This window comes from Prunus persica, chromosome G2 (assembly GCF_000346465.2).
Source record: "Prunus persica cultivar Lovell chromosome G2, Prunus_persica_NCBIv2, whole genome shotgun sequence".
In the NCBI taxonomy this organism is placed as follows: Eukaryota; Viridiplantae; Streptophyta; class Magnoliopsida; order Rosales; family Rosaceae; genus Prunus; species Prunus persica.
Window position 1 is genome coordinate 23,313,365 of NC_034010.1, and position 17,672 is coordinate 23,331,036.

The following is a 17,672-nucleotide window of genomic DNA, read 5'->3' on the forward strand; positions in this document are numbered from 1 at the left end:
GCCCAATAGTGACTCTACCCTACAACCCTCCTACGGCTATTGCCTATTAGGCTAATTTTTCGAACCAAATTAATTCTAAAATATTTATTGGCCTGGACCAATTGAATTATAAAATATTTTTTGGGCTGAACCAATTGAAATGAATCTGAACCCCAACAACACCACCAAACTTAAAACCCACACCACACTCTCACACGGCTCACTCTAACTAATATAAACCCCCCCTCCCACCCCAACCTTTTTCTAACTCTTTTAGTCCTCTCTCTCCCTCCCATGCATACTTTTTCTACCCTCTTCACTGCCAAACTATTTATTGATTTGTGTCCACTAAATTAGACACTCATTTTCCCCACAAACTTTGGTCTCACTACAATCTCTCTCTCTCTCTCTCTGAGATATTCATACACATATTCATACATATTCTATGGAAGAGCTAATAATCTCTCCCTCTTCATCCTCTTCTTTAGTATCTTTACCACAAGAAACCTCACCATCCCTGCAACAAAGGCTTCAGTTTATTGTCCAGTCTCAGCCGGACTGGTGGTCATACGCGATTTTTTGGCAACCCTCGAACGACCACCAGGACAATGGCCGTCTCTTTCTGACATGGGGAGACGGCCATTTCCAAGGCTCCAAAGACCCCTCCGCCAAGCACCACAACAACCCCTATGGGATTCTTTCAGAAAGAAGGAAAATCCTCAAGGGCATTCAATCTCTCATCAACGACAACAACCCAGATCATCATCAAGACAGCATCATGGATCACATGGGCTTGGACGCCGACGTCTCCGACGGCGAGTGGTTCTACGTCATGTCGTTGGCTCGATCTTTCTCCATTGGCGAGACCACCATTAGCGCTAGTGTTCCCGGCAAGGCCTTCAGCTCCGGCTCTGTGGTGTGGCTCACTGGCTCCCATGAGCTCCAATTCTACAACTGCGACAGAGCCAAAGAGGCCCAAATGCATGGCTTTCAAACCCTGGTCTGCATCCCAACCCCCACCGGCGTTCTCGAAATGGGTTCTTCAGATTCGATCAGAGAAAACTGGAGCCTGGTCCAGCAGGCCAAGTCGTTATTCGGGTCGGACCTCATTTGCTCGGTAGCAGACCAACCCGACCCGGAAACCAGATCCCCCATCGACTTCATAAACCGAAACTTCTCTTTCGCCGATATCGGAATCATCGCCGGAGTAGAAGAAGAGGAAGACGACAAGAAGGAAGTGGCGCTGGACTTGACGATGATGAAGAGGAAGGGTGGAAACCCGGGAACGGGTCTGTACCCGGATTCAAACGCGAACCCGAAGCCAGACTACTCGGACTCCGACGGCCCGAAAAGGACACCTAAAAAGCGGGGCCGAAAACCGGGTCTGGGCCGCGACACGCCGTTGAACCACGTGGAGGCGGAGCGGCAGCGGCGGGAGAAACTGAACCACAGGTTCTACGCTCTGCGGGCGGTGGTCCCCAACGTGTCAAGAATGGACAAGGCGTCGCTGCTATCCGACGCCGTTTCTTATATCAACGAGCTGAAGACGAAGGTGGACGAATTGGAGTCGCAGGTACAGAGAGAGTCAAAGAAAGTCAAGGTCGAAACAGGAGATAATCTGGACATCCAGAGCACCACCACGTCCGTGGAGCAGATCGCGAAGCCCCCCAGTTCGTCTGCGAATGGGTCTGGGCTCGAAGTGGAGGTGAAGATTGTGGGCACGGACGCCATGATTAGGGTTCAATCGGAGAATGTGAACTACCCATCCGCCAGATTAATGGCGGCGCTGCGGGACTTGGAGTTGCAGATCCACCATGCGAGCTTGTCTTGCATCAACGAGCTCATGCTTCAAGATATTGTGCTGAAGGTTCCAGAAAACATGAGAAGCGAAGACAGCCTCAAATCTGCTCTTCTTAGAATATTAGATCAGAACTAAAAAGCACGACCGACGGATGGTTCAAGGCAATGTGTGTGTCCGCTTGCATCGAGTTCAATCTCTCTTCCAGTACATTAAAGTAATCTAAAAACATGTTCGATCGTTGAATCGGGTAAACCTGATTTTCAGTTTGCCAAGTTTGAATTTATTTATTTATCTCTGTATTAATAAAAAATTGAAGTTCCTATTGGTTTTTTTTAATTTGTTGTGTTTTGTAAAATATGTAATTAATTATGGAGATAAATATTTTTGTACGAAACGTTGATATTTTTTCATTGTTGGAAGTGTCATTAATAGTAACGTGTTCCCCATGTTTATGGCACAGTGGGGACTTTAGGAGCAAGATAGTCCAACCGTAGTTGGGTGAATCAAATGAATCCAGGGATGACAGATATTTTACGCACGTTCCTAAATGGACTCACAAGTGGGGGTGTCTAATAAACGAAGGTGAAGAAAAACTCAAAGGGAACATCGTCACTGTCGGAAAGAACAGTTGCTTACGCGCGCAGAATTTCTTTCAACTGTTGTGCATCATAAACCTCCTTACATCGCATCAACAGTACCGCTAGTCGTAAACGCGCGATCGGACGACTGTTGTTAGCAGTTCTCAGAATTGATAAAAGGACAAAAAATTTCTGGTTTTCGCAGGGTGTGACTAATTTTGATTTGTTGGCCTGAAGTGTACCACTCGTGTTCTTTCTTTTGTGGACGAAATGAAATGGAATATCAACTGCGGACGTGTTTTTGGGGTCCTCGGACATGAGAATCTAGGACCCACCCACCACCACTACCAAATACTACTAAACAAAGAAAACAAAACACACTGGGAAAATGTGCTTTTCATGCATCTATTATTATTATTATTTTTTAATGGATTTCTTTTTCGGTGGTAACGTGCGATGCAGGTTGAAACCTAATTAGATTAGAAGAAAAAAAAGAAGGGGGTCGTGGATTGTTATTGGATAGTGTTTGCTTTGATTCTTTGCGTATAAAACAAAATGGCAAAGATTCAATCGATGAGAAAATGAAGGAAAGCGAGAGCCACCACTATTGCTTTGTATTTTTGTTGTTGTGTGCTTTATTTATTGGGCTTCGGTTACTCTTCTGACTTTTTGGTCTTAACCCTACAGCGGTCTGCCGAAGGGAGTTCATCCCAGAAGGTTAATTAAGAAAGACTACCATCGTTGATTTCTAGAAGAAGGGGATCCCAATGCGGTATTGCCTAAATGAACTCTAATGCTAACGTCATACAAATTTTCAGCAGACTTTTCGCTAGTATAAGAAAATTGTGTTTCTCATTGATTATGTTAAATAGAAAGGTTATTACGATAGTGTGATTGGTTGAGAAAAATAAAACAGCGCTATCTCCATTTCACACGACTGTTTCTTTTTAATAGGATGTTAAGTTTGATGAATTCAATACACCAAATTATTATACCAATTTTTTTGTATAAACACGAGTAGTAATATCAGTCCTGATCTCTTGGACTACAGGGGTCCAAGAGATTTGTGGTCACTCACCGTTGGATGTTAATTCAACGGTTCACTCACTTTTGCACTCCTTTTAAGAAACTTTTTTGAACTATTAGATTAATATCCAACGGTGAGTGACCACAATTTATTGGACTCCTGTGGTCCAAGAGATCGAGACTGGTAGTAATATATTCTACATTAATCAATCTACATAAAAAAATTCAAACTAGAATACAAGGAAGCGCGATTACTCAAGTTTACATTATCCCAACTTTTTAGATTCCAATAGATCATGTGGCAACTTATCATTTATATCTGGGCCACTGTAAACTTTAACAAAAAGGTGGAATAAAGTGTTGGTTACTTTTGGTCCTTCCAATTCGTGTAACTTTCAAGTTCATTCCTCGATTGGGCTGAATTTGTGTTATAGATTCTAAATGAGTGATATCAGGCCCAGTGTTGGCATACCCTAACTTGTGGACTTGGAAAATGATCATTAACCCAAGAAGATATATTATGGCCAGTTTGGTAATGTTTTTTGAGAATGAAAATGAAAAAATGAATTTGTATTTTCAGGATTCGAAAATATTTTTGGTAGATTAATTAGAAAATATATTCAGAAAATAAAAAAATAGTGAAAACGTGTCTGGTAAGACAATTTGAGAATAATAATTTGTGAACAGACAATTTGAGAATAATAATTTGTGAGTTATTTTTCAAGTATATTTTTTGCTAATTTCAGTCCTAATTTTTTTTATTTAATTCTGATATTTTAAAGGCTAAATTTATTACAAATAATAAAAAATGTATACTTTGAGAATAATAATGTATAATTAAAATAATAATAAAAATCTAATTTTAGAAAAACGTAGATAATAAAAATAATATTATCTTTAGTTTAAAATAAATACGAAATTGAATAATATATGATGGTTAATTAATAATGAAGTGGAATGAGAAAACTGAAAATTGAAAAAAAAAATTGACAAATGAAAAAGAAAGAAAAATCAGACCAACCAAAAAAAATTGAAAAAAATAAAGCAATCAGACCAACCAAAAAAAAATGAAAAAAATATAGCAATCAGACCAATACATTGGTGTTTTTAATTTTTGTACATGAGGTTGAATTTGTTTTCAAAAAACAATTCCAATGAAAATGAAAACGGGGCCTTGAAAACGTTATCGAACGACCCCTTATATATCTCAATTTTTTATACTAAGAGTAGTCTAAGGGGGTGTATCCAATCGGATCCCAAGCCTCTGTATTTAGAGACTATACATTTACTTGTATTTTACTAAATTTAAACCATTATAATAATCTAGCTCCTTAGAATGTGACACAACATCAAGTTTTTTTTCCTTCACTAAACAGACGATAAGTTTTATTTGTCGTTAACTAAACTCTCAATTAGAGCATGTTATTTTATTTTTTTCTCTTTGTTCTATGTAATTTTCTTCTTTCTCATTTATTTCTGCTCTCTCTTTACTCTCGGATTCAATAAACAATTTCCTATGGAGTTAATATTCAAATCCAAATGAAATGGAAAAACCTCAAAAATTCTTATCACAATCCACCCTCTTATGAATAGATAATTTCTTTGAAGACAAAATAAAGACAGATCCTTTACAATCTGATTATGAGGGGAAGGGAGGAGATAACCGCATAAAAGAACAACTGAAAAACTCTATTTCTCCAGAAGATGCATGAAACTACATATGCGTGGTGGAAAAAAAACAAAAAAACTATTTTTTACTTGATTGGGTTTGAAGATTCATACAAGTAGGAAAATGCAACATAATCAATGTCATGATGTGAAACTCGTCTGCGTTAGCCGACAATTTCATAATCTTCAAAGGTCCTGACTTGTCTGCCTCATAAGCCTTGCACTCGGTAACTTGCTTATCGGTTTTGCTCACCAATGCGAAACTCTCGGTGGAAGAAATGTAAAGGGGTTTGAATGAAGAAGAGAGTGAGTGGTTCACACTTGTTATTAGGGTATAGTTTGGGGTTAGGGGTTATGCTTGTTACTAGGGTTTATGTTTTGTTACTTGGGTTTATCTTGTTACTAGGGTTTATACTTGTTTTTCTTATGAAATATCTATATACGACTTTATAAGAATTGTTCATTGAATCATTGGATAGGAAATTAAAATATAGTAATTGACAACCTTTCTATAATCGAACAAAAAAATTGAGACAAATATAGATAAACAGTAAAAAAAATAAAAAGCCGAAAATTAACTACAACTTTTAAATCCTGTTTTGGAAGCCTAAATGACCTCAAAAGCCCAAAATCCACCATATGTCACGGTAAAGCCATGAGTTTGACTCGTGGCATCGTTCTTTTTTCAAAAAGGTATCATACGCCCCAATCGGAGTTCAGACACCAAATCTGTAATACATTTGTCACTATATTTCTTATGAATTTTGCTTTTCGTTAAACATAATTTTATTTCATGTTGTTGAAGGAAAAGATGTTATGAATTTGGCTTTTTTTATTTCATGTTGTTTAAAATTTTATTTCATGTTAGTACAAATCAAGTATCAGAACATCTCTTGAAATTGGATCACCATTAAATACATTGACAATAGCGAGTAGGTTATGTTCTTTATCGTCTTCTCTGGTCAAGTTATAAGTAAAAATCTTTTCATGTGTAGCTAATTCTGATAGAAAGCTAACTTGTTACGTGTATTATTAACAGAGACATTGATAGGGAGGAGTTTAATAAAGTCACGGATTTAATGAGATCTCAAAGCAAACAAAACAAGGATGGCCACAAGCTCAAAGTTTCTGTAGAAGACGGAGGCCTAATTGAGCACGTCTTTTGTTTTTTTTTTCAGGGACTTTATCATACTTTATTTTTTTCCTATGACAGTCAGCTGATCTTTTCATGTTTGTTTTTCTCATTACGACTACAAAGAACAAGGAACCATATCAGCTAAAGAAATTATAGAAGTCTGGAATAAAAGCCATAGAAATCTTAAGAAAGTTTATTAAAAAATTATATAGAAGTCTTTTGAAAGTCTATCAAGTTCTATACGAATTCTAAAGTTCCATCAAGTTCTATGAAAGCTGGCACTTAAACAAAATCTTTTTAAACGCTCTAGAATCCTAATTGAATACACCCCTCCTTAGAGAAAGAAAAAAAACTTAATGATGTGTCATGTTCTAAATGGTTAGATTATTATAATGGCCTAAATTTAGTGACTTTTTAAAAGTCACAACTGGATACTACCAAACTTTCATTGACTTTTCAAAAGTCACAACTAGATATCACCAAATTTTCAAAAGTAAAAATTTAAAAAAAAAAACAACAAAAAAATTGAGTTTAAAAGTTACAATTAAATACTACTAGATTTTTATAAACTTGTTAAAAGTTTAAATTAGATACCTCGACTTTTAAACTCTATAAAAGCCTTTAAAAGTTTAAATTGGATACACCACCCCCTAAACTTACTTCAAATTAATCTAATATACCAAAAAAGGGCTCCAAACTTGAGTATAAGAAGATGGGCCCATTGCAAGCTAAATGGTCTAGCCCACATATGCTATGTATCTTATTTTTAGAAAGAATAAAGTTTACAATATCTTTAATTCACTGAACAAAAAATATAAGAGAGTAAATGATAAGAACATCTTCAACTGATATGTCAAATCCATATAGAATTTTGATTACTATGTTGGAGCAACTTTAACTTTTAATTTTTGCCATTTCATGTCTATGTGGCAATTTAATGTATCAGTTTGAGATGCTCTTATACAAATACTCATATAGAGCCTATTTGAAGAGAAAACTCAAAAACCTGCCACTTGTCATTTTCTAATTGGTTCTTAAAAAATATTAACACACTAAAAACAATTAAAAAAACAACAAATGACTAGTTTTTAATTTTTCTATCAAAATAGGCTCTATAAGAATTTTTGTATAATATGTCAATTTTAACATATTCGATTTTCGATTATAATATGTCCATTCGATTGTATAATAGGCTTTAAATTCGATACATACCCATTACAAATAAATAATAATTATGCAGCAACAACCACACGAAATAAAACAAAAAATGTCACTCCTTGTTTGTTTCAATCGCCATACCAATTAATCGAACACAAAAATGCTACTTTCATATTAGTTGTTACACAATCAAACATCAACCCATTAATAAAATATCAATCAAAATGTCATCTCCACATTAATTACATTATTAAACATCAAACAACTAGCAAAAAACAAAAATGTCAACTCAAATTTTATTATAGAATGGTAATTAATAAACAATTATTTCATTACACTCTAAGATTTGATCATATTTATTTCCACATTGCAAGTAGTCAAACACCATAAGCCTCATCTATATGATTTAGAATTTATACTAATTAAGTTTAATTAACTCGATTCAATGACCCAATGTTGCCCATCAAGCTTAATCTTGAGTCCGTAAACTCGGGCAAACAAAGTTACCGCCCTCCTCACCCCGTGGTCATCCGCTGCGGTAAAATAATCGTGCCCGAAAATAACCCCGCCGGGCCGCAAAATCCGGTAAGCCCGAATAATATCGGACCAGGCTGAATTAAAATCATGACCCGCATCCACTTCGATCAAATCCCCGTACACGCCCATCTCACAGAGCCAGTCAAGACCCGACCCGGTAGAGAACGGAATGGGCAAGACCGTCTCGGTTGCGTTGACCGAGACGACGTTCTGCATGAACTGGTAGAGCAGCAAAACGTCGCCGTTTAGGAGGCCGATGCCGCCGAACCTGTTACGGAAGCCCGGCCAGCCGCGGAAGTCGTCAAGGCAGAGGATCTGGGTGTCCTTGAGGCCGAGCTGGCTGGTCAAGCGGGCCATGTGGATGGCGGAGGCGCCAAGGAAGGTGCCGATTTCGATGATGGTTTTGGGTTGGACTTTTTGGATGAGGTTTTGGAAAACGGCGCCTTTTGAGCCCCAGCCTTTGACGCGGCTGCGTCGGAGGAGGGGGGTGGCGTAGGGAGGGGGGAAGTTGACGAAGGGGGAGGTGGAGTTGAAGAGGCGGTCAAGGATGGTTTGGCGGATGAGGTGAGAAGGGAGTGGGGTGGCGCAGTGGGTGGTGAGTCGGAAGTGGTCGAGTTGAGTTGGGAGGTTGACGAGTTGGGGGAGTTGGGGGGTGGGAGGAGAAAAAGAGGGGGTTGTTGGAGAAGAAGGGGAAGAGAGGTATCCAAGAGTGAAGGAGAGGAGGAGGAGGAGGAGGTAGGCGATGGGTTTGAGTAGTTTGAAGGGGGTGAGTTTCTTTTGGTAGTCTTCTTTCATGGTGGGTGGTTTTGGGTTCATTGTGTTTGTAGGGCTAAAAGCTTTGGTTAGCTTGGCTTGGTTTTGAGAGAGAGACAGAGACAGAGACAGAGACAGAGAAAAGAGATTGGAGAAGAGGAAGAAAATTAGAGATTGGGTTTCTGTTTGGTTGGGTCATATTTGCGAGCTTAGTACGAGGGTGGTGTAATGAAAACGACTGGAAAACGCCCCAAGGCCTGGTCTTCATCTATACGTACTTACTGAGAGAGGTTGAAATTACTCAAATTGGGATGCATGAAATCCTCTGTACACGTGTCATAATTGAAATTGTACATTTTTTGGGTGACCCATATGTATCGAATAATACATCAACGATTTTTGATAACAATTAAAATCTTTATGATAAAGTGGTCGTTTACTTGATATACATAAAGAGATATTTAGTTATATACCTATTCTTAGCACTAATAATATAGATGAACTTTATACCATTTAATTTCTATAAATAAGCCCAAAAAAACCTAAAAAAATAACAGCTGACCATATTGAATTAATTTTGATTATTAAATTACTTTGATGTCCTATTAAGTGTTTTGAGTTTTTTTTATTTTTATTTTTTATATATAAGGTTTTGGGGTTGATCTTGTTATAAGAAATTGATGGCAAGTTTGTAATTTATAAGAAGTTAAAAGCTTCTTTATTATATTATAAATGAGCTTTAAGTGTGTTTTTAAAGTTCATTTCATATAGGGTATTTTTATAATTTGAGCTCCTATATTGGGTATAATAGTAAATCTCCCTCACTAAAACAATTTTCAATTAATTTAACTTTTGGAAGAATGTTTATTTTTATTTTTATTACAAAAAAATGCAATATTTACACAATACTTTTACAACTGGCCAATATACCTCACAACAAAGTTACATCACGATGGGCTAGCCACCACTAGATATCGAATTCAACACAAATATATATTGACTTCGTTATTCATATGATTCAAACTATAGGTGTCAAACAGGTGGTGTTGAGCCGGCCAGATCTGTTTAGAGTCGACCCCTATAATAAACAATCCAAAACTCGTTAATGTGTCCTAAGAATTAATTATGATATCCAACAAGAACAACTGGACCCTGATCAAGCCAGTCAACATGAAGAATGGATATGGATAGATGGATAAGATTTGAGATATTTTGGGGATGAATGTCTTGGAAAATCGGAAATTTGTGAGGTAAGTTTCAAGTACATTTCGACAACATATGACTAGTATTTCCCCGGAGAAACTTGTGAAGGTGACGGAGTAATTTCATTGCACGCTGTGGTCAAGTCAATTACAACCTCTTGGTCTTTGGTCTTGACTCAAGTCTACGGCTAAGATTTTTTTATCCAAAACCCACTTCTCCTCATGCGCGCATCAGGCCTATCAAATATGCATTTATCAAACACAAGCAGAGCAAGTCTCACCAAAAAATTAAAAAGAGAGCAAGAAAGCTATGATTTAAATGCCAAAGCCACCCTTTCTCGATGTGCAGGAACAGCCTCCCCGTAAATGAGGTTTGGCTGTCTTGCAAGATGCTCTCTTTCATACTCTCTATGAAGAGCTTCCAGAGCTGGAGGAACGATACGAGGAGACACGTTTCTTCTCTCTCCCCGAAGACCATAATAAGCTTGAAATTCCTTTTCAGTAAGGTATAAATCATGAGAAGTTTGCTCTCTCCTTACAGATGCCACACCTCAGTATGCAACGCGCTGGTCCCTTTCATGAGCTAACACTGGATAACTCCTAGCATCACCATTGGTATAAGGATATCTAGCGTATGCATTCCTGTGGGCATGTGGCAGCTATTCCCTAGCTCCTTCATGAACTCCCCGATCCTGAACTTTAGCCTGGACTGGAGAATGAGTGGCTAGAGCAGTTGAATGGACTTGAGCTGGTCGGCAAAGTGATGTGAGCTTCCTGACCTGAAAGGTGAAGGGAAAATATTGGATATTATTACTTCAGCATATGCAAAGAAACAATGATCGCTTACTCCAGGAAAACTTAATAAAGGGAAGGGGGCACATAGCCTTATCTTACTTGTCGAACTGTAAGTTCTGTTTTGAACTTCTTTTTCTCATTATAGTTTTCTTGTATTGCCTTCTTGAAAACGCTCTCAGGTAGAGGAAGACAATCTTTCTCCACGTTGAACCGCACCTAAAGTTTTCAAGTCATGAGCATACATGTCTGGTTAACTAAACAAAGCAAACAAGGAGAGATAGATCTAAGAAAATGTGACCTGAGCAGGGAAGGCCCCGCCAAATGCTTTTGGCTCGAGTTCTAGTCCACCTGAAGAGGATGCTTTGTAAACCCCATACAAAAGCTTAAGATCAAAATCAAAGAGAAAAAGCTTCAACCCAGGTTTGATACCCAACACAAGGTCTTTCTCACCCATTGAAACACCCATGATACTGTAATGGAAGCAGTCTGGCTTTGTCTTTCCACTGCACATGAAGATCAAACCACCAAGCTTTTCCCTCTTTTCATCATGTTTTTCGCTGTTCCTTTGACTCTTCACACTCTTGTCTGACCCACGTCGTTTTTCTGTACCCTTCTGTTTTTGTCGGCTCTTTTCGGATTCGTCAATCTTTCCTGGAGTCTTTTGAGCCTGATGGCTCTTCTCGGCATGCTCTCCATTCGTGATATTCTCTTGTTTCTCTCTTTTTGAATTCATCTTCTTGGCTTCTTCTTCTCTTTTGTTGCTACTCTCGTTGTTACACCTATTCCGCCTCCGTTTCCCATTAACCTGTGACTTTGCTCGTTTTCAAGCTGTTATGAACTTATGAATGGAGTTTTCTTCACTATTTTAGCTTTGCCCTTCAATGATCTTGGGGTTTTCTTTCCAGAGTTGGATGCTTCTGCAGGAGAGGCAATTTTCTTTTCAGTTACATCAGGTTTATTAGACGCTTCTGCAGGAGAAGACATTTTCATTTCAGCTGACTTAGGTCCACTGAACGCTTCAGCAGAAGAGGTCTTCAGTTCAGATGAGTCATGGTTTTTTGGATGCTTCCGCTGGAGAGGGGATTTGTTCAGATGACTCTGTTTGTTGGATGCTTCTGCAGACTGCAGGGGAAGGGATTTACTCAGATGACTCTGAATTATTCAACACTACTGCAAGACTATTTATCTCCTTCCTGTTATTTGTTTCCATATAGTTATCATCTAGTTCCATAGTATATGCTATACAAGCAGGATCACAAAGCCAAATGTATCCTGAAAACAATACTAAATAATAAAAAAAATCACAGTAACGCCGACCGGCTATATTAGTTTTTTTTTAAATTCTGCGTATAACCGCTCGGCTATACTACTTATAAATAAAAAAATTTAAAAAAAAATTTAAAAACTTTAACTACACTACATATCTATGGAAAGCGTATAGCCGTTCGGCTATACCTTTAATAAAAAAATTAAGCCAAAAAGAGCCTCCTAAAGCCCGGCGGCTATATATTTTTTAAAAAACCCGAGTATAGCCGTACGGCTATACTATTTATAAAAAAGGTGGATCCGCCTACACCTATAGATTTTGCGCCACGTTTCAATAAGGGACCCGACTAGCGCCTAGCCCCCACTAAATGATTTGGCGGCACGTGTCCAAACAGTATAGCCGCACGGCTATACCCGCATGGCTATACTATTTATAAAAAAAAACTATAAAAAAAAAAAACCCAGTAAAGCCGGCCTGTGAGACTCTTTTTTTATATATCAAAAATCCCAAGTATAGCCGCGCGGCGATACTATTTATTAAAAAAAAAAAAAACCTTCTAGCTGCTAGCGATTCAGGGTGATGTGTAAAAAAACGTAAAGCCGCACGGCTATACTATTTATACAAAAAAATGTAGTGATTTATTTTGTTTTCTGTTAAAAAGAGTAGGATGCAGGAACAACATAACCAGGAAAGGAATCAATCGACATGAGAAAGAAAAGGAAAAGAAATGAATGTAAAAGCAGCTGCCATACTTCACTCTGTTCTGGCAATACATAAAAACTTAAAAACAGCTTTGAAATTATTTCTTTCAAAGGCAATACAGTAAATCTATGGAGGCACTTTAGCTAAGTGGAAAGGTGTATCAGTTTCAATCCAAGAATCACTGAAATTTAAATCCCCTTTTTAATATTTCGGTGCACAATACAGAAGAGGTTTCTACCTGCATGCCCTTGTATTTTTTTCAATTAGTTTCAATTCTGAAAAAACACTAACCGTAGAAGTACAAATCCTAGAAGGAAAAATGATGGATGGTCCTTTATGTTCCAACCAACTAGAAACAAATATAGTAGACCAAATGCTAATTGGTTTGCAGGGAATATCTTTAAATTGTGATTTAGACAAAATGGTTTCAATTATGACACGTGTATGGTGAAGATTCGTTAATTGTAATGAGAGGGAAAAGAAATGCGCACATGTTTCTAGTATAATAAGGGTTTCTTTTGTTATTCTTCGCCTTAGAAAATAAATAGAATTTGGGTCTAATGGATAGTTTGGGTATGGTTTAGGTCACATTCATTCCTTGTCCTTGTTTCCTTTTCTGTTCTTAACTATCTATCCATGTGACCATGTCAATGTCAACCCCACAAAATGCGCTTAAGCCCCATTGTTATTCTATTTCTTTTGGGGTTGAAGTTGGTAATTATAATATTAGCATCATGCCTAAGATAAATATGTTGTGCACAGATACATTTCTATCTTCCCAAATTAAAAATGGCTTAAGTTCTAAATATATAAGCTCAACGTTATTCTCAAGTACATAAATTTGTGAGATCAACATCTCAATTATAAAAAAGGGAAAGGGAAAGGGAAAGGAAAAGGAAAATCAACATTGCAATGTCCATCAACTTTATTGTTCTTTATCTTTAGTATTCAGACGTGACCACCACCTTTATTCACCACCAGAGGGCCTTCTCTGTTTTTGCAAAAGGGAAGGATAAGTACAGAGGAAGAAAAAGAAACCAAGGGTCGTAACTCTTTTTCAAAAATCAATATTGTGATTCTCTCTTATATCACAAGACGGCAGAACACCAAAAAGATGTTGCTTGTGGATTGCCTCAACAATCCTGCATGGGAACAATGCTAAAAACTGTAGGCAATGAGGACTGACAGAGTAAAACTTGAAAATTGCATTCTAATTGATCCTTTTGAGCATTGCAAATGAGAGCGCCCAGTTGACAAACCCGCGAGACGATACAAAACCTTCAACGGCCATCTATGAGTTACAAATTGCTAAGAAGAGTACATACACATACCAACAGGAAAACAAACTACCAGCAAAACTTGTAATAGGATCAGAATTTGTGGCGCATGCTGCATGCATTTATGAGTTACAAATTGACAGACATCCAAGTACACAACACATGTTTCCATCTCTAAGGGCCCTTAGAACCAAGTCTGTCTTTTCTTTAACCACTTGTTTCATCTGATGCCAGGATCCATTCCATGCAAAGGAACTTACAACACAACTCACCTACCTAATCACTTTAAAGACTACGGAGAACTTTCGCTGCTGTTTGCAATCTGTCAAAGATCACTGAGCAAAGCAGCTACTTTAGGAAAATACCTACTATCAACAGGCACATGTTTCCATGTGGAATCATCCATAAGACCAAGTCACTTTCCATCTTCTCCATCACCATTGCCATGCCCGCCGGCTGAGCTCCCCTGGCCATCACCACCTGTCCCAGCCTCTGAGTTGTCTTGCTTGCTTCCTCCACGCCCATCGTTTGGACCCCCTCCACCTGAAGTTGGGCCACCACTACCACCACCAAGTGTGGCTTCAGTATGATGCATGGAAGGCATGCCATTGGCCCCTCCAGCTCTCATTCCCATTTGCCCTTGCATGGCTTGTTGGTGCTGCTGGTGTAGCTGCTGTGCTGCATCATGCATTTGGTGCGGGTTATTGAACTGCAATGGCATCTTTGGGGGGAAAATACCCTGTTGCTGAGCCATTGCTGCTGCCTGAGGATGTTGCATGTAATATCCTGCTTGTTGCATAGCAGGATGTGGGGCCATCTGCCAAGTGTTGAAACAAAGATGATAAACATGGATAAAAAGGTGAATCAGCAAACCATCAAGGCATGCTTACTACCCACCTGAGCAGGCACTGTTGGTGCCTGTGGTTGTGCATCAGCAATAGCTGCTAAATACATCAGATTCTTTTGAAGCTGAGCTTGGTACCTAAATCATCAAAACCGAAAAGTATACATCATACAAATATTGTGGTCTTGCATTAAGGAATAAAAATTTACATCCCGAAGTCATAATGGAGACCAGCATTTGATATTTATAATTGTCCATTAAAAACAAAAACAAGAAGGAGCCAAAACTCAATTAGTTTCTCCACTCAGAGCTGCTGATTGCATGAAATGCCTACCGAGTATCCCCAACCATATCAATAAATGTGTAAGACAATCCACTGCCATACCTAATTTAACCATAAATTATTATAATTAATCCAGTAATTACGAGGCATCAAACACCTTACAAGTTTTTCTATTCAAAAAAAAAAAAAAAAAACACCTCACAAGTTTTAAATGGGGAAATATCAAAATAAGTCTGAAAACATTGCATAATAAAAGATACCAATACAAAACATGAGGGTAGATCAACATTCTACAATCTTTAAAAGATCAGACGTAGCATTCTAACCTAAATCAGACAAGTACAATCAATGTGATACAGGCCCAGCAATATAACTCAAGTGTGTGTGTGTGTGTGTGTGTGTGTGTGTGAGAGAGAGAGAGAGAGAGAGAGAGAGAGAGAGAGAGAGAGAGAGAGAGAGAGAGAGAGGACTTACTGGGCACACTCAGCAAGTTTTCCAAGGTTTTGATTATCCAATATTGCCAGAATCAATTTTTTGTTCTCGTCAAGGTACTACATCATAAATTAAGAAAAAAAGACATTAACATTACATTTATTTTAATTCCAACATATCACATATCAAGTGAACAACACAAAATCTATAGCCAAATAATATCAACTGTGCCAGTAGCCATCCGCCTAATTCACAGGAAAAAAGAAATAAAGTAAAACCATACATGCATAGACCAACATTGACAATATAAGATACTAACACTTAATACTGGTAAGGATCATCTCATGTATCCTTAATTCTCATCAATTTTAGGTCGACAAAGTATAATTCAACATTTCATAATAGATATCCATTCCTTCAAAAGAGTCTCTGGCTTAGATGGGAATTTCTGCAATGGTGATTGAAAATGCAACCATCTACTCACTAATTTAGTTCAAGACTGATGAGGGACCAAAATTTTGTTTTAATAATGATTTGCCATACATATCACCCATAAGCCATCCCACGTAAGACTTCGGCATATTTACCAACATTTAATTGCATTAGTTTGGTCAATTTTGACTATACTCCTACTTGTGGCACTACCTTGGCAACTGGCATTATTGAAATCCTATCCAGTAAATCTTTCTGTCCGTACCATAAAAAATCCACTTCCATGAAAATGGACAGATGTCATAGGTGACAAGAGAAAATATCATGTGTGCCTTTATCTTCAATTCTTAGAGGAGACTGGGAACTGTGGTGGACCAATGGATTAAAATCTGCACAGCAGTAGAGTAACTAGATGGTTCCCAACATGTAAATCCAGTGGCCTGAATCACCATTAGAAATAGGCTGACACAGGGAAAAATCTTAACAGATTAAAAAAGTACTTCGCACAGATCAGGAGAATAAACTGCTAGAAAGGAAAAGGATCTCGTATGGTCATGAATTCTACATACTAATTAGATCCCATCGTTCGAGTTAACATTTAATTTCCACGTTCTTTACATTATGAACCTGTAGACAAGCTCCATGGTCTTATTTGTTTCATTGTTCTCTTCCGGGTCTTACCCAACACATCCATAGTCTGCAAGTGGAAGACATAGTCTTCCAAAATTCTATAAATGACCACCAGTTATCATACATCATTCGACCATAAAAGTATAGAACAATGGCTTCCCAGCCTTATTGAATTTCTCCCTTAAAAATTTCAGCTAAAGGGCGTTCTTTTCTATGTGAGGAAGCAAAATTTTACAAATTATAACCAAGTAATCACATATTCCTTAATCACCTCAGTTCAATATAGCCTTGTTTGGCTTGCAAAGGTTGTTTCTTTCCCCCCAAAACAAATTGGCAAAAACCTCACTTTACACAAAAAGAAAAACCCAACAAACCCAGAGGACCAATTAGTTCCACAATCCATTAAGAGCTCCAAATAACCATAATACCAAAAACAGAGCAAAAAATCCACAAAAAGTAAGACAGAGAGAAAGATTGAGCAAAATGGAAAAAAGGGTACCTTCTGAATTTGCTCGGTGGTGATGTTAGTGGGTGGAAATGAAGTAGGCATCACAGGGATCATTTGCTGTGGCTGCTGCATCTTTTTCCCCCTTTCTTTGTACTTTCGGAGCACAAACCCTAACCCTAATTAACCCCAAAAGCAAAACAAAATAGAGCAAAATCAATTAGAAGCACACAGATTAAAAAGACAAGGAAAGAAATTTAGGAGCTTGAGACAGAGAGAGACAAAGGCGGTCGTGTACCTTTTTTAGTAGGTGGTGAGTGTAGGAGGTGGGAACAGAGATTTTTGAAAGCGGATTTAGGGGAACTACGGATCTTTTTGGATGACGACGAGGTTTCTGGACTTTTAAAGACAAAAGCCACCAACAAAAACAAAAACAAAAACAAAAAAGGCAAAAAGAAAAATTGTTTTACAATTTTTTAAAATTTTATTTATGTTTTCATTAAAAAGAATTTGTATCTATGTGTTCAAATTGTTACTTATCCTGTGTTGTTTTCTGCTGTATTTGAAAAATGAGTATTCGATTATAGAATCTAAATTTGGAAACCATCATTGTAGTTCAATAAGACTAATAAAAAATTATGTCTTAACCTAAATCAATTATCTTCAATCTATTATTTGGGTTAAGATTTTCTATATATATGGGAAAAGATTTGAAATTTTGAATCATC

The 17,672-nt window shown here is 37.7% G+C and overlaps 4 protein-coding genes across 5 annotated transcripts; 1 reads left to right on the plus strand and 3 right to left on the minus strand.

Annotated features, from left to right (window-relative positions):
• LOC18785599 (transcription factor MYC2) lies at positions 91 to 2,664 on the plus strand. The gene is made up of 2 exons (XM_007218986.2): positions 91 to 2,027; positions 2,241 to 2,664. Exon 1 carries the CDS (start codon positions 425 to 427, stop codon positions 1,913 to 1,915), a length of 1,491 nt encoding a protein of 496 aa, XP_007219048.1. The 5' UTR covers positions 91 to 424; the 3' UTR covers positions 1,916 to 2,027; positions 2,241 to 2,664.
• On the minus strand, positions 7,612 to 8,919 carry LOC18785597. Its single transcript, XM_007219562.2, has one exon. The coding sequence runs from the start codon at positions 8,696 to 8,698 to the stop codon at positions 7,778 to 7,780; it is 921 nt and encodes a 306-aa protein (XP_007219624.2). The 5' UTR covers positions 8,699 to 8,919; the 3' UTR covers positions 7,612 to 7,777.
• On the minus strand, positions 10,497 to 11,365 carry LOC18786173 (B2 protein). Its single transcript, XM_007220888.1, has 3 exons — positions 10,931 to 11,365; positions 10,732 to 10,848; positions 10,497 to 10,616 (listed from the first exon to the last, which is right to left on the minus strand). The coding sequence occupies exons 1-3, from the start codon at positions 11,363 to 11,365 to the stop codon at positions 10,497 to 10,499; spliced, it is 672 nt and encodes a 223-aa protein (XP_007220950.1).
• LOC18787489 (GRF1-interacting factor 3) lies at positions 13,789 to 17,452 on the minus strand. Of its 2 annotated transcripts, XM_020557694.1 has the most exons (6): positions 17,243 to 17,353; positions 16,999 to 17,123; positions 15,480 to 15,556; positions 15,057 to 15,107; positions 14,776 to 14,860; positions 13,789 to 14,695 (listed from the first exon to the last, which is right to left on the minus strand). In XM_020557694.1, exons 2-6 carry the CDS (start codon positions 17,077 to 17,079, stop codon positions 14,294 to 14,296), a joined length of 696 nt encoding a protein of 231 aa, XP_020413283.1. In that variant the 5' UTR covers positions 17,080 to 17,123; positions 17,243 to 17,353; the 3' UTR covers positions 13,789 to 14,293. The 2 variants fall into 2 exon arrangements, with proteins under 2 accessions (XP_020413283.1, XP_007218383.1); XM_007218321.2 differs by lacking the exon at positions 15,057 to 15,107 and having other exon boundaries at positions 17,243 to 17,452.